This window comes from Suncus etruscus, chromosome 8 (genome assembly GCF_024139225.1).
Source record: "Suncus etruscus isolate mSunEtr1 chromosome 8, mSunEtr1.pri.cur, whole genome shotgun sequence".
In the NCBI taxonomy this organism is placed as follows: Eukaryota; Metazoa; Chordata; class Mammalia; order Eulipotyphla; family Soricidae; genus Suncus; species Suncus etruscus.
In genome coordinates this window covers 6218286-6233131 of record NC_064855.1, presented here as the reverse complement: position 1 = coordinate 6233131, position 14846 = coordinate 6218286, and the positions used below count along the sequence as shown (strand labels likewise).

At 39.2% G+C, this 14846-nt stretch overlaps 1 protein-coding gene across 1 annotated transcript in view; it reads left to right on the top strand.

Moving 5' to 3' along the window:
• The window catches only part of DYNC2H1 (dynein cytoplasmic 2 heavy chain 1), a 150079-nt gene that overhangs the window by 109585 nt on the left and 25648 nt on the right, over window positions 1-14846 (top strand). The window contains 9 exon segments of the mRNA XM_049778603.1: window positions 1113-1232; window positions 1714-1848; window positions 3145-3288; window positions 3855-3944; window positions 5409-5474; window positions 8417-8467; window positions 9557-9634; window positions 11587-11718; window positions 13059-13131. Coding sequence (XP_049634560.1) covers window positions 1113-1232; window positions 1714-1848; window positions 3145-3288; window positions 3855-3944; window positions 5409-5474; window positions 8417-8467; window positions 9557-9634; window positions 11587-11718; window positions 13059-13131 — 889 coding nt within the window.

Below are 14846 nucleotides of genomic sequence, written 5' to 3'. Positions count from 1 at the left end.
ACATTTCATGATATGGCTGTGTCAATCACAAGTTTAAAGTTGTGATTGTAATTTTTACTTTATTTTGTTAGTTAAATGGTGGTTTTGGGGCCACACCTAGCAGCACTCAGGAGTTACTACTGATTCTGTGCTCAGAGTCCTGGTGGTCTTGGGGCCCCATATGGGATGATAGAACCTGGGTCGGCTGCATGCAAGACAAATGCCTTACCACTGTGCTATTGTTCTAGCTCCATCCAAAGTAATTTTTTTGTTGGTCTTTTTTTAGGGGGGTCACACCTGGCAGTGCTCAGGGGTTACTTTTGGCTCTGCACGCAGAAATCAACCCTGGCAGGCTTGGGGGACCATTTGGGATGCAGGGATTTGAACCACTGTCCTTCTGCATGCAAGGCAAATGCCCTACCTCCATGCTATCTCTCCAGCCTCCAAAATAATTTTTAATAACGTTCTTAATTGTAATTCATACATCATATAATTTAGCCATTTAAAATGTTCACTTGAAAGCTATGTTTAGTGGAATTGTTAGGTTCTCTGATAACTATATTTTCACATTCTGAGTGCACTAGTTTACTGTCTTGCCAAAAATGGATGAGGGTCCACTTCCTCCACATGGTTGCCAATACTTGACCATTTTGTTTTTTAAATTGTTGCCCTCTGCTTTGTTTTGTATCACTGTGATTTTGAGATACAGAATTTTAAAGTAGTTATTTGTTTTTTATGGCTTTGGGTCCATACATAGCCAGTGGTGCTCAGGGCTTATTCTTGGCTTTGTGCTCAGGGGGATACTATGGGGTACCAGGGATCAAACTGGGGGCCAGCTTCTTGCAAAGACAAGTGCCTTACTCCTGAACTAGCTCTCTGATCCCTGATAGCTATTTTTTCATGTGAATATCTACCATTAAAATTAGTCACTTTTGTAGTTTTTATATATCTGATTTTAGAACTAAACATTACATATTAATATGCTAGATAACGTAGTTATTGTTACCATATAAATTTAATAGTATAACTTTTTATTTTTGAAGGTGTCTCTTAAGTACGCAGTAGATTTAATACAATGTTAATTACCTGGCCTATTTCTAATCACAGATTGACCTTGCATTTTTGTTTTAAAGCTTTTGGCTTTAACTATTCAGCATGAAAAGCCTGATTTAGAGGAACAGAAAACAAAACTATTGCAGCATGAAGAAGATAAGAAAATACAGTTGGCCAAGCTGGAAGAATCTCTTTTAGAGGCAAGACTTAGTTATTTAAGTGTTTTCCTTTCTTAATGAATATAAATATTTATTTTGAGAAGTATAGTACCTGTAGCCTAATTTGGGTTTTTGTCAAAGTCGTAACATAATAACAGAATTTAAGCAAGAGTACATATTGCAGTATATCCTCCTGAATAATGCTTATGACAAATAATTTTTATCTAATAGTGTATCATACTTCATTATTTTAGTAATTATTATATGTTTAGAATTTTAAGAAGCATTTCAAAGTAGTAGGAAACTTTCTTTGTAGATGTTTGTTATATTGATAAAAATTACTACGTATAATGCTTTGACATAATATCATTTAGCTATTTACTATATTAATTGCTTTAAGAAGATTTTAATGTCAACATTTTTAAAAGAACTTAAGCTCTATGAGCATAATTTATGATCATTAGCATCGGCTTCCTTTACTTTTACTATTGATACATATTATTATATTCACTTTTTTCTATAGACACTTGCTACTTCTCAAGGAAATATTTTGGAGAATAAAGATTTGATTGAATCTTTGAATCAGACAAAAGCAAGCAGTGCGGTCATTCAGGATTCACTTCAAGAGTCTTACAAGCTCCAGCTTTCCCTAGATCAAGTAACTATATTTCTTAGTACTCTTGTGTCATATTTTCTCAAGCTTTTGCATCAATCTAATTAAAAAATTTAGGATCAGGACTTCTGGGAATGGTTTGAATCATTACTTAAAAAAGTGTTCCAAAGCTGGAGTCTGATTATTGCTCTGTAGAGTTCCTGAGGATTGGGGTCTCTATCTAAGCTTCTAGAGGAGTATATCAATAGAACCACAAGGGGACAATTTTCAAAGTTACAAATGATTCTAACCATTAAAAATCTTTTTCTTCCCTCTTCTTCCTGGATCCCATGAGTATGATGGTCAGAATATAGTCTTAACAAGTGGTTAAAACTCTTTTTTTCTTGGGGCTGGAGTGATAGCATAGTGGTAGGTCATTTGCCTTGCATGTAGCCAACCCAGGACTGACCCGGGTTCATTCCCTGGCATCTCATATGGTCCCCGAGCCTGCCAGGGTCAAATTCTGAGTGCAGAGCCAGGAGTAACAACATCTGAGTGTCACTGGGTGTGGCCCCAAAACAAACAACAAACCTCTTTTTACTTGATTGTAATTTAATCTACTGATACACCTTCGGTAAAGCTTCAATCCTTTAGATTATCACAAACCTTGACCATTCTTTCTCATGGGTGAGCTGGCTGAGATAAGCTGATGAGTATCATCAGAATCTCCAGAGCTCAGGGCTTCCTGAGCTCTCACCTTTATTCTAGCCACCTTTTTCATTCCCTTTCGTGAATTCTTCAGTATTTCCTTCCTTAAACTTTACACTTTATTTCTTAGTTCATTTGGGAGAGTTCTATGGAAACCATAGCGAACCAGAACTGTATTGCACCCGTCACCTGCTTTGGCCAATATCATGACAGTCAACTCCTGCCAAATGGATTCTGAAGTCTCTGTACTTTTTCTTTTGGAAAACATTACTGATTCATTCTCATCATTTTAACAGAAGTTGTAGTAATTAACGCTGCTAGGATTTGAACCATCGTCCTTCTGCATGCAAGGCAAACACCCTATCGCCATGCTATCCAGCCCCATCTTCTCACAGCTTTCTTGTCTTTTTCACTGGATAAATGAGCTCTTGATTCTCATTAAAACCAATTCATGAGACATTTTCAATTCTGATATCTGCAAGGCAGAGACATATATTTAAGACATAATTAAAACATAATCCCCTCATCTTTATAAAAATGAGGGGAAAAAATCAGGTTTTGTTCTTCCTGTGGCATTATATGGAGGGCAGTCGGGTACAGTTCTGAGTTATCTTTCCTTCCTTTCCTCTTCTTCCCCTTCTCCTGGCCACATAGGAGCGTGATGCCTACCTGCCCCTGGCCGAGAGTGCCAGCAAGATGTACTTTATCATCTCCGACCTGTCCAAAATCAACAATATGTACCGCTTCAGCCTGGCCTCATTTCTCCGTCTTTTCCAGAGAGCTCTGCACTATAAACAGGTACACATTCATCCTTAGACTGGACAAGAGAGGCCACATCTGAAACACTTCACTGGTGATAAGAATGTTCAGGGAAAACTTGGTTAGAATGATATTCTAGTAATCCATGCAACACACTAAACTATCGAAAAGAAATTTGTTCTTTAGTTCCCACTGTGGCATTTTCTTAATGGAAATACCTTGTGTTATGTGTATAAATTAGTAAAGAACAAATGATCTTTTTTTACCAAAACCCAGAGGATGCAGGAAAGTATAAAGATAAGAAATTATTCAGGACAGAGAAAAAAGATTTGGTAGGAGATAAGGTGATTACTTGTTTACCTGAATTGAATCCACAGCACCCCATATGGTCCTCCAAACACTGCCAAAAGTGACCCTGAGAACAAAGCCAGGAGTAGTCCCTTAGCACTGCCAATATGGCCTCTCTCCTCTGCCTCCCAAGAGATAAATTATTCACATAATCCCATGACCAATGGAAAATAAAATTTGGACACATGGAAAGCTTTACTAATATTTTTAAAATGTTTCTACATTTTATTTTTTTATTTTGAAATTTTAATCTACAGGAATCTGAAAACACAGAACAGAGGATACAATCTCTTATTAACTCTTTGAAACATATGGTATATGAATATATATGCCGTTGTCTATTTAAGGTAAGAAATGGCACATGAAATATTATATGAACCTTGATTTGATAGTGTCATCATGCAACTTTATAACTCTTTGATGTAATAATATTGTGAGGTTTGGGTTTTCTGATATTCTCCTGGAAATCAGGCTTAGTTGTCACTCCAGTGTTCTCCAATGCACTGGTCTCAGTCTGGGGAGTGACCAGCAGGAGCTGATTAGCTGGAGCATCCCAAAGCCACTACCAGGGGGAGCAAGGTGGTGGTGGGGTCCATATCTGACAGTTTCTTGCCAGGTGGCCCAGGCTCAGTCAGCACTTCCCACCTTTTGGCTGTATATTTTAGAGTGTTGGCTTCTGACAGTGATGCCTGCAGCTCTCCTTCCTCTGCACTGTGAATCAGAAATCTCTTTTGTCAAATAGGCCTGGGAGTTCAGGGGGTAAGTAGGGAATGTTCCTATATCTGGCACTAGAATGGAAACTCTTTCCTCAGCCTGATATACAACTGAAACTTGGCTTAGTGCCCTTGTAATATTACAGAATAAAACTTGAGAGTTAAAAAACAAATCAGTTTACTTTTGTTTAAAAAAAATTGTGGTGCTCACATGACCTGGAGGTGCTGGTGTGTGTGTGTGTGTGTGTGTGGTGATGAAATTTCTTTAACATTGTCAAAATACCTTGTGAAAAAATTAACAGATATTTTATACTGCAGAGTAATCAAGATGTCTCCCTTATTCTATCATTGTCAACCCTAGTGATCTTATATTTTATAAGAATTACAAGTTATACCTTTTTAAAAATTTTTAGTTTTTTTGGTGGGGCCCACACCCAGTGATGCTCAGGACTTATTATTGGCTCTGCACTCAGGGAGGTGCCTGGGGAACCATATGGTGTCTCACAGATCGAATTCGGGTCAGCTTTATGCTGGGTAAGCACCCTCCCCACTGTGCTATCACTCCGGCCCCTTTCATCTTATATTTTTGTTTGTTTGTTTTTTATCTTTTTTGTTTTGTTTTGTTTTTTGGGCCACACCCGGTGACACTCAGGGGTTACTCCTGGCTGCGTGCCCAGAAGTCGCTCCTGGCTTGGGGGACCTTGGGGGACCATATGGGACGCCGGGGGATCGAACCGCGGTATGTCCTAGGCTAGCGCTGGCAAGGCAGACACCTTACCTAGTGCCACCGCGCCGGCCTCATCTTATTGTTTAATTGTTGCAGTGCAGGGGACTGGAGCAGGAAGTCATGAGGTAGGACCAAGAGTTTGGAGATTGTCCTGGCAGTGCTGGAGGGCCACCAGGGCCACATTTGATGGTGCTCAGGGCCATCCTGAGCCAGGGACTGGTTGAAGGGATTCCCACATGTTCCACTACTTGAGACATCTCGGTGACTCCCTGGTCTCATGTGAAGTGTCCCCTTTTTGAAGCCACACATTTGGGGCTAGAGACCATACAGAAGTTGAAGTTGAAGCTTTTTTTTTTTTTCTGTCTCTGCAGGCTGACCAATTGATGTTTGCATTGCATTTCGTTCGAGGCATGCACCCTGAACTTTTTCAAGAAAATGTAAGTAGAAATCAAGGAGAGAAAAGTTGGAGCTAACTAGGTATTTGATATTAGGCAGGCTTATGGTAAGATGACAGAGTTATATGTTTTTGCAGGCTAGAAACTATAACTGACTCATCTTTTACTGAGTTACACATTTTCTGTAAGACTTTTACTCCTATTGCTGGATAGGCTGATTTTCATTGGGGGCAGCAAGGCAGGGAAAGAAATCTAAGTAACATGTCACACTGCCTAGATTTTTAAAGTTCAAGATCACTTGTTCAGAGACCCAGAAAAGTCCATCTTCTAATCTAAGCCATGGAATTTATAAAAAAGAAAAAAAGAAGAAAGAAATAGACTCAGGAGATGCTCAAAGGATAGGACCAGGTGTGAGACCCCCAAGTTTGACTCTCGGCATTGCATGAGCCTGAGTCCCACTGGGTATCACCGTCAAGGTTCCCAGGCATCAGGGGGTTCCTGGGATCATAGCCACCAGTTATGTGGGATATCCTGTTGGGTCCTAGCATCTCTGGGCCTCAGCATGTACACTCAGAGCCACATGGCCAAGTGTCACCGAGCATCTCCAGAGCCCAGAGCACTGCTTGAGAGAGCTCCCCTGGCCCCTGAAAGAAAGAATAGAAAAAAGGGTATTTTGCAATGATACTGTCATGGTTGCTGGTGTGAGCGGTTGGGCAGGATGTCTTTGATGCAGCCTGACTTGGCCTTGATGGGTCTCCATGGGTAGAGGGTTCTGCTCTGCCGTGTAACCACTTCAGACTCAGAAAACCTCTTGACCTGAAGCAGCCTAATGTCTCTGTTTCTAATGTTTAAAATAATAACCTGGTTATGCTTTTTATCTCATTATGATAAAACTCAGAGTGGGCCAGAGACATAAGACAGCAGAAAGGGCATTTGGCCTGCATGTGACTGACCCGGGTTTGCCTCTAAGAACCCCTCTGGTTTCCCCAAGCCTACCAGGAGTTATCCCAGAACACAGAGTCAGAAGTAAGCTCTGAGCACTGCCAGGAGTGATCCTTGAGCACAGAGCCAGAAGTAAGCCCTGAGCACCACTTGGTATGGCCCACAAACAACAACAAAAGGGAGCAAAAATCAACTAAAGCCCTACAACTGGAACCTCAGAACTCTTGTTCTACATAGTCATTTAAACTCTTCTGGCTGCTTCTCACTTGAATGGTTCAAAAATTACAGATCATTTCTTTGTGTTGTTTTTTTTTTTTTTGGTTTTTGTTTTGTTTGTTTTTGGGCCACACCCAGCAGTGCTCAGGGGTTACTACTGGCTGTCTGCTCAGAAATAGCTTCTGGCAGGCACAGGGGACCATATGGGACACCAGGATTCGAACCAACCAGGTCCTGAATCGGCTGCTTGCAAGGCAAACACCACTGTGCTATTTCTCTGGGCCCTACAGATCATTTCTTGAGTCTGCTTATGTTCTCCTTTTGTTTCTAATTCTACAGAAATGCTTTGACTCAGTTTGCCTGAATTTATTAACCTGACTTCTTCTATTTCTACTATTAACTTTCATGCCTTTCTTCTAGATAAATTTTCACCATGAATTGTATGTTCATGTTACATAAATGTACTATTCACTACTTTTCCTTTCTGGAACATAAGTTAATTACTTGGGAAGGAGAACATTTTCTCTGACTCAATTAGTAGTAGTGCAGATTGCTATTTTATTAGTGACTATAATTTCAGTGATCAGAGTGGGTGAAAGCAAGAAGTATTTATTTCGGTGATGTTTCCACATTGCTCCTGAGCACTTGTTTTGCTATATTTTTGTAGCAGAAATAATATGCTTGAGCTTATTATTATTTTCTTATTTTGGGAAATCAGTGATGAAGAGGTTGACAATCTTAGAGAACTATATTTCATAGCACTTTATTAGTCTTGATTCTGCGCCTTAATTAAGGAATAGTGTCTGTTTCCTCCCATTATTTTAAGTGCACCAGTAACATTTAGTTACTCTTCTCTTTTATAACATATGCTTTTTAAAAACTTTTATATATTTATTTATTTCAAGGTTTGAGGCATACTCAGTTGTATTCAGGTCTAACTCCTGACTCTGTGCTCAGGGATCACTCCTGACAGGGCTTGGGATCTGACCTGGGCTGGCCACATGCAAGGCAAAGGCCCTACTCACTGTACTATCTTTCTGGTCCCAAACTTTTCTTTCTTTTTTTTTTAACTTTGTTGTACTGTTTTTGTTTGTTTGTTTTTGGTCCACACCCATTGATGCTCAGGGGTTACTCCTGACTATGAGCTCAGAAATCGCTCCTGGCTTGGGGGAACCATATGGGATGCGGTCTGTCCTAGGCTAGCACTTGCAAGGCAGATGCCTTACCTCTAGCACCACCACTCTGGCCTCATACTTTTTTTTTGAAATCAATTTATTTATGGGCATAGAATAAAGTTATAGGTGATGACAAATGCTAGTGGTACACAAGATTTAAAATTTCAGGTGTTGATACATAAATAATATATTTTTAATGAAAATGTAAACTACAATTTTGGACAACTTATAAAATCGGATATTTTACTTCTTGATGGAGCCGTACAAATATCACATACCTATGTTATGTATAAAATCTTATTTTACCCTTTTGATTTTTCACAGGGCAGTGTACAATTAGACTCTTTAAATACAGTGAAACCAACAGTATCCCTTGGAACATACATTGGCCATTTTAAAAACTTTCAACTTTTTCTGAAACCTTAGCATCTTTTGTATAAACTTACATGTAGCAACCTAGTAGATTTCATAGTAATGAGCTAGGGTACATGAACTCATTCTTACAGTTTTATATGAAGAGTGGAAAGATTTAAAAGGAATTTCTCGCAGGCTACTGTGCTCATAGAAAACTTGAAGCCATTCTATAAGGAAATTACAAAAATGTAACTAATATTTTTATATTTTCTCTGTTTTTTGCATTTTTTTCAATAGGAGTGGGATACTTTCACAGGTGTGGTTGTTGGGAACATGTTGAGGAAATCTGTAAGTTTAAAGAATAAATTTACTTCACTCATAGGAAAATAAAATTGAATATATTTCTCTCTTGGCTTTGACTTCATGAAGATTAATTTATTCAATGGAAAATTAGATTTTTGTAAATTTCCCTTTTACTAAAAAAAAATGTGTCCTTGTCTCTGTTGCTCCACTTTAAAATTCCTTTAATTAAATATTTTTGTCTCTGAAGAGATGTATTCGTTGGAAACCAATATTAAGTATTAAGAAGTTAATATTTCTTTTGCCGCCAGTGGTCCAAGAACAATTCTGCAACCCTAAGAAAATAAAATTTGGGGTGCTGGAACTAAAGCAAAGCAGATAGGGCATATGCTTTGATGCAGCTGACACGGGTTTGATCCCCGGCATCTCATAGGGTTCCCTGAGCCTACCAAAAATGATTTCTGAGCACAGAGTCAGGAGTAACCCAAGTACTGTTGGGTGTGGTACAAAAACAAAATAACAAAAAGAAATAAAATTCTGTTTTATAACTAGCCATTTTCTTTATATCCAGAGTTTGCAGATTTTTGTATAACTTCTGACATTTAAAATAGAGATTTTCTATTAAACATGCCATAGATGTTATTTTTATTTTTATTTTCTTGGTATATGGGCCATGTCCAGTGATGTTCAGGGATTACTCCTGGCTCTGCTTTCAGAAATCGTTCCTATAAAATGCCAGGATTGAACCTGGCACTTGTTGTGTGGAAGACAAATGCCCTACCACTATGCTATCACTCCAGCCCCAGATATTATTTTTTTAAAGGAGCACACTCAAACTTTGCTTAATTAGATAGTCTTAATTGTAAGATAGCTTTTTATATAATACTATTTTTAATAATAGTCTTTATTACATTTGAATTTCTGAAGTTTCATGCTATCTAAACAGAAAAGAAAGCAGAACTTGTCTAAATGTTTTACTGGGCCATATAAAAATTTGCTCTCTAGATTTGCAAATTATATAAACGTAATTCTAGAATGAAAATTTTTTTAATATTTTAATCAGCTATTTAATGTTAGTGGTTTCTGTACCTGCAGTTTTCCCAAAGTATGAAGGAGAATAATTGTCTTTGTTCACAGGACACCCAGCAAAGAATCCGTGACCAGCTTCCGTCTTGGATTGACTCTGAAAGAAGCTGGGCTGTGGCCACATTGAAGGTGCGACCCTTTGGCCCTCCCAGCTCCTGTTCTACTCACCCAGTTTCCCATGGGCAGCCAGAGTCACTGATCCCTGCTGTGGCCTCTTGAATCTTTAGCTGAAGAGCAGGGTCATTGTTGAATATTTTGTGCACGTAAATCAGTTGCCATGGGCCAGTAAAGTTGACAGTCAAGTCCTCAGGTGCTATCCCAAGTCCCATCATTTAAAAAAATATATTGTGCTATCTATTTTAGTTAGATGTATATCCTAATGAAATTTGGACACTATATTTAGAAATACACATAGATATTTGGATAAAACATTTTTCTTTATGCACACATAATTTGTGAGAATATAACATGAAAATAGTGCACTGCATGCTCGAGAGATAGCACAGCAGGGGGGAGGGCATTTACCTTGCACGTGGCCAACCCAGGTTCTGTCCCTGACATTCCATATAGTCCCCTGAGCTCTGCCAGGAATAATTTTTGAGTGCAGAGCCAGGAGTAACCCTTGAGCACTACCGAGTATAGCCTTATAACAAAAAATAGATAAAAAGAAACTCATACTATACATATAGTTCTTCCATATGCACACATTATTTTCGATTAAAATTCTCCATTGTAGAGATTTATATTTCTGATCTGGTAACTCGCTGTTAAAAAAAAAAGTCTGGTGGGCCCGGAGAGATAGCACAGCGGTGTTTGCCTTGCAAGCAGCCGATCCAGGACCAAAGGTGGTTGGTTCAAATCCCGGTGTCCCACATGGTCCCCCATGCCTGCCAGGAGTTATTTCTGAGCAGACAGCCAGGAGTAAACCCCTGAGCAACACCGGGTGTGGCCCAAAGACCAAAAAAAAAAAAAAAAAAAAAGTCTGGAATAGAAAATACTGTTTTTTTTGGTTTTTTAGTTTTTTTTTAATTTTTATTGTGATCAAAGTGCATTACAAATCTTTCGCTGCATCATTTATGGTACATAGTGACAATGAATGAGGGGCATTCCTACCAGTTCTGTCCTCCCTCCACCCCTGTTCCCAGCATGTATCCCATATCTCCCTCCTTTACACCACAGAATGCTAGTGCTACTGGTCTCCACTTTACAGCTTGTTGTAGATTGAGCATCCATTCCACCATCATTGGAGATATAAAGGCTAAGAAAAAAGGGAAAAAAAATTTGGTAACAACTACCAAAAAAAAAAAAAAAAAAAGAAAGAAAGAAGAGAGAAAAAAAAAGAAAAATGGAAGAAAAAAGGAAAAAAAAAGTACCCAGCAAATAAAAATAAAAATAAATCACCAAATAATAACCACAAGAGTGAAAAAGAAAGAGAAAAGTGGAAGAAAAAAGAGAAGGAGAATAAAGTAAAAAACTAACAAATCAAAACAAAACAAGAAAAAGAAGGGATGCTGGAGAGAATACTGTTTGACATATAAGGAAAGACTTGAAGAAAATCCCAAGAGATAATTGTTTAAATGCAATACTGAAGGCTGAATAGATATTTTTAAGAAATCGTTAGCAGAAACTTATAACTAAAACTTTAGAGCATATCACAGTAAAGAAGTATTCATGAAAAGTAGCATAAACGGATATGGTTTAGGAAAAGATGCTTTGCTAATGATGTGGTATTGCTACACAATCTGGGCTAGTAGCTAACAGAATTCAGCTGTGACAAGGAGTCGTGGCAGTTTGTCTTTTAGTTCCTCCACAAGGTGGAGTTACGTACAAATACTTTTATGGAGAATATTTTCTTTTTAAACTTATGCTTTAGCATAATTCTTTAGCACTACTTGGAGATCCTTTTGTTCACTTTCTGGTTTGGTTAAAAATACCCACATTATTTCTTACCTAGGAAGGCTTGGATAAGGGAACACGGGCAGAAAACAAGTAGTTGAGATCTCTCAGCAACTGGCTCCCATGTTTTTGCATGTACACATATTGATGTTTGTACCTCATTCTGCTTAATTTTTGTGTCTTAGGTGGCTCTCCCCAATCTCTATCAGACCCTGTGCTTTGAAGATGTAGCCCTATGGCGCCCTTTTTATCACCATTCGTCATGTGAGCAAGAGTTCCCCACCATTCTTGCCAAGAAAGTCTCCTTATTTCAGCAGGTAAGTTATCCCAGGCTGTGATTTTCATCTGTGCAAATAGAAATCTTCTTTAGATGACAAATCATAAATTAAAAAAATAAACATTTTTTTCTTGTTTTTGGTCTATATTAGGTGACAGTCTCACTGGTGTGAGATATTTCATTGTTTTCTTTTTCTCAAATCTAGATAAAATTGATGCTGTGAAATTACCAAGTTATTCCTGATTGGGTTTAAGACATGCAGTATTTCAACACTGATCCCTTTACAAGTGTCCACTTGTCCCCTCACCCACCCATGTGCTTCTACAGATGTATTTATATATGTGTGTGTAATTTCTTTTTTGCCCATGGTTTACAGCACTGTTGCTAAGGGGGTTTTATATGCAGCACTGGACCACTTTTCAGCATTTTCCTTCTTGTTGAATGCCTTCCCTCTACCATAGACATTGTCCCCTCCCTGTTCTATGCCCACTTTAAATAATGATGTCTCTTAAGCCATTATTTAAATGGTATTTTGTTATTTATTTTGAGATCTTACATTGTAAAATAAAGAGTTTCATCCAGGCATAACCTTGTGTTAAGCAGCAATAACTTTCTCAGCAGCCTGGTAGGAAGGAAATTGTCTGCTAATAAGTGAACAGGCCCCTCTCAGAGGAAAGCCATTGATCTGCTGGATGCTATAAAGTATTAAACATGCATTCAAATGAAGACTTTGCTCTCGGGTATCCCGTGAGCACTGGAGTGGGAGATGGAGTGGGAGTGGGGGGTGTATTCTACATTTTCCCAGTCAAGGACACCACCAGCTGGGTCTACTGTAGCCTGTGTCCCCTGCACTTGTCACTGTTTGTACCTCTGCATGTCTGAAGCCAGGTAGCTTCAACAGGGAAAATGTCTTAGGAAAGAGTGGATGAGTCCACAGAAGGCCTGTGTTTATTTGACCTTCAATTTGCTATTCAAGGGAAATAAAACAGCACTCATAGCTCCCTACTCCCAATTTATTTCAATATTAATACCTCTAGCAATAGTAGTCTGCATTATTAAGCAGAAAATGGTGATGTGAAAATGTCAGTCAAAATTTTGGGGCTCCAAATTCAAAAACCCATTTGGCTCTTTATTAGATTGTAAAATGTGGCAAAGTTCTAGCCATTCCATAGTACTTAACTCGGATGCCTGGTTTAGTGACAGATGTGAGTGATTGATTCTGTGACTGCTAAGGATGTGGCATTGCATGAGTTTAAGGCTTCCCCTCTTGAGTAGTGATCCGAGTCTACCACACCTTAGCAGATGTGACTCAGCTACTCTACCTGCTGCTTAAACTCAGTGGGACTTGGACACTCAGCAGTCCCCTTGCTTCCTCTGCAGGTCCTGGTGGTGCAGGCCCTGCGGCCAGACCGCCTGCAGAGCGCCATGGCCCTGTTCGCCTGCAGGACTCTGGGTAAGTGCTAGACCCTCACCGTCAACTAAATCTTTCCTTTGTAAGTTACATTTCACTCCAGCCTGTGTTTTAAAATATTGTATTTTACTCTTCATTCTATGTTCCTTATCATCAATTAAGCTCTAGACTGTCCTGGGGCCTACACTGCTTTATCCCTCGCACTGCATGTGGTTCCCCAAAAAACCCAGAGCCAGGATGAAGCCCGGAGCACTTCTAGGATGTAGCTCAAGCCCCACTCCTGAGTTCCCCAAAACACAAAGCACTTGAAGATAACTTCTGTCACTTACTGCCATTGCAGAAAGGCTTAATGGCCTTTGTGAAACTTGGGATGTTTATGCATTCAAAGGACTAGAATGCTTTAATATACTCCTGAAATAATATAGTCCTGTTTCTAAGGGAAAAACAGCTAATATGCAAGTGTATGGCTGGATGACTCTGTCTTTGTTCCAGTTATTAATATGGTTTGTTAATGAATAGGTTCTGAAAAACTTAGGTTACTGGAGAGTAACGAGCACTTGGTACTTTCTAATCGATTTTAGGGATTTGATTTCAAATGTAATTTTTCAAGCATTCAAACGGAAAGATTTTTGCAATCTGGAGACTTTTAAATAATTAATTATAAAGCCGTGTTTATGAAAGCAGTTTTGGCTTGAAGAATTAATGAAGCAGTATCAAAACTTTCAGGGATGCCGTTTTTATTTTAACAAACCAAGCCTTCCCTCTAAGCAAAACTCTTTAATTTCCTTTTAAAAATAGTCATCACCAGATGCAAATGCTCTGACTTTTGTGACTCTGACCTGTAATTCTGGCTCTTCAGTGACTCTCCTGAGGCAGATAGGATGCAATTTGTATTGAGGTTTTACAGGATTTGGTCTCATCAGATAGTACATAAGAACCGGAGCCACCAGGAACTTCTCCAAAGTTCTTCTTAAGTGATTTTGAGTCTCATGACTCCCTTGGTTTCCCAGCCCTCTGCTGCCTTGCTAGCATTGAGGCCTACATCTTGCTTCCCCAAGGTGAGGTCTGTGTGAAAAGAGTAGAGAGATGTCCTCAAACATGAATTTGAGCCGGGTGATGCTCCGAGGGCTGCAACAACACCTTGTTTGCACAGGGAAGCACTGATTTAAATCTAGGTATCAGAGGGCAAGGCTGCTCCACCCCAGACACATGTGTTTATTTTTTTTTTTGTTACTGCTGGAAACTACTGTGCTTTTTTTTACTCCATCAATGCATGTTTGAAATTTAACTATGAAGGACTTTGTGAGTCACAGTGGTTTCAATAAAATAAAATTAAAGAAAAGGAAAACAATGTCAGGTTCTCTTTGGAGTGGTTCACACCTGATAGTGCGCAGGGCTTACTCCTGGCTCTACACTCAGGAATTCTCCTGGTGCATCTTGAGGAATAATATGGGATCCTGGGGATCAAATTTGGATTGTCCACGTGCAGAGCATGTATATTACTTACTGTTCTGTCTCTCCAGTGCAATATTGGTTTTGATCTCAAAGGCTTTGAAGGGCAGAAGTCAGTGGTCTAGCCTGTCTGCCACCTTACAGTGAGGGGCTCAAAGCAATGCTGGTTGGTAATTTGGGTCCTGGATGAGGGACTCTGAAGGCCCCATCTCCATTTTCCTCGAGGGTCCTCTTAAAATTCAGCACCAGAGAATTGTAAAATTCAAGTCCTTGTGTTCCTGTCCTTGCTATCTTCTGGAGAGCTT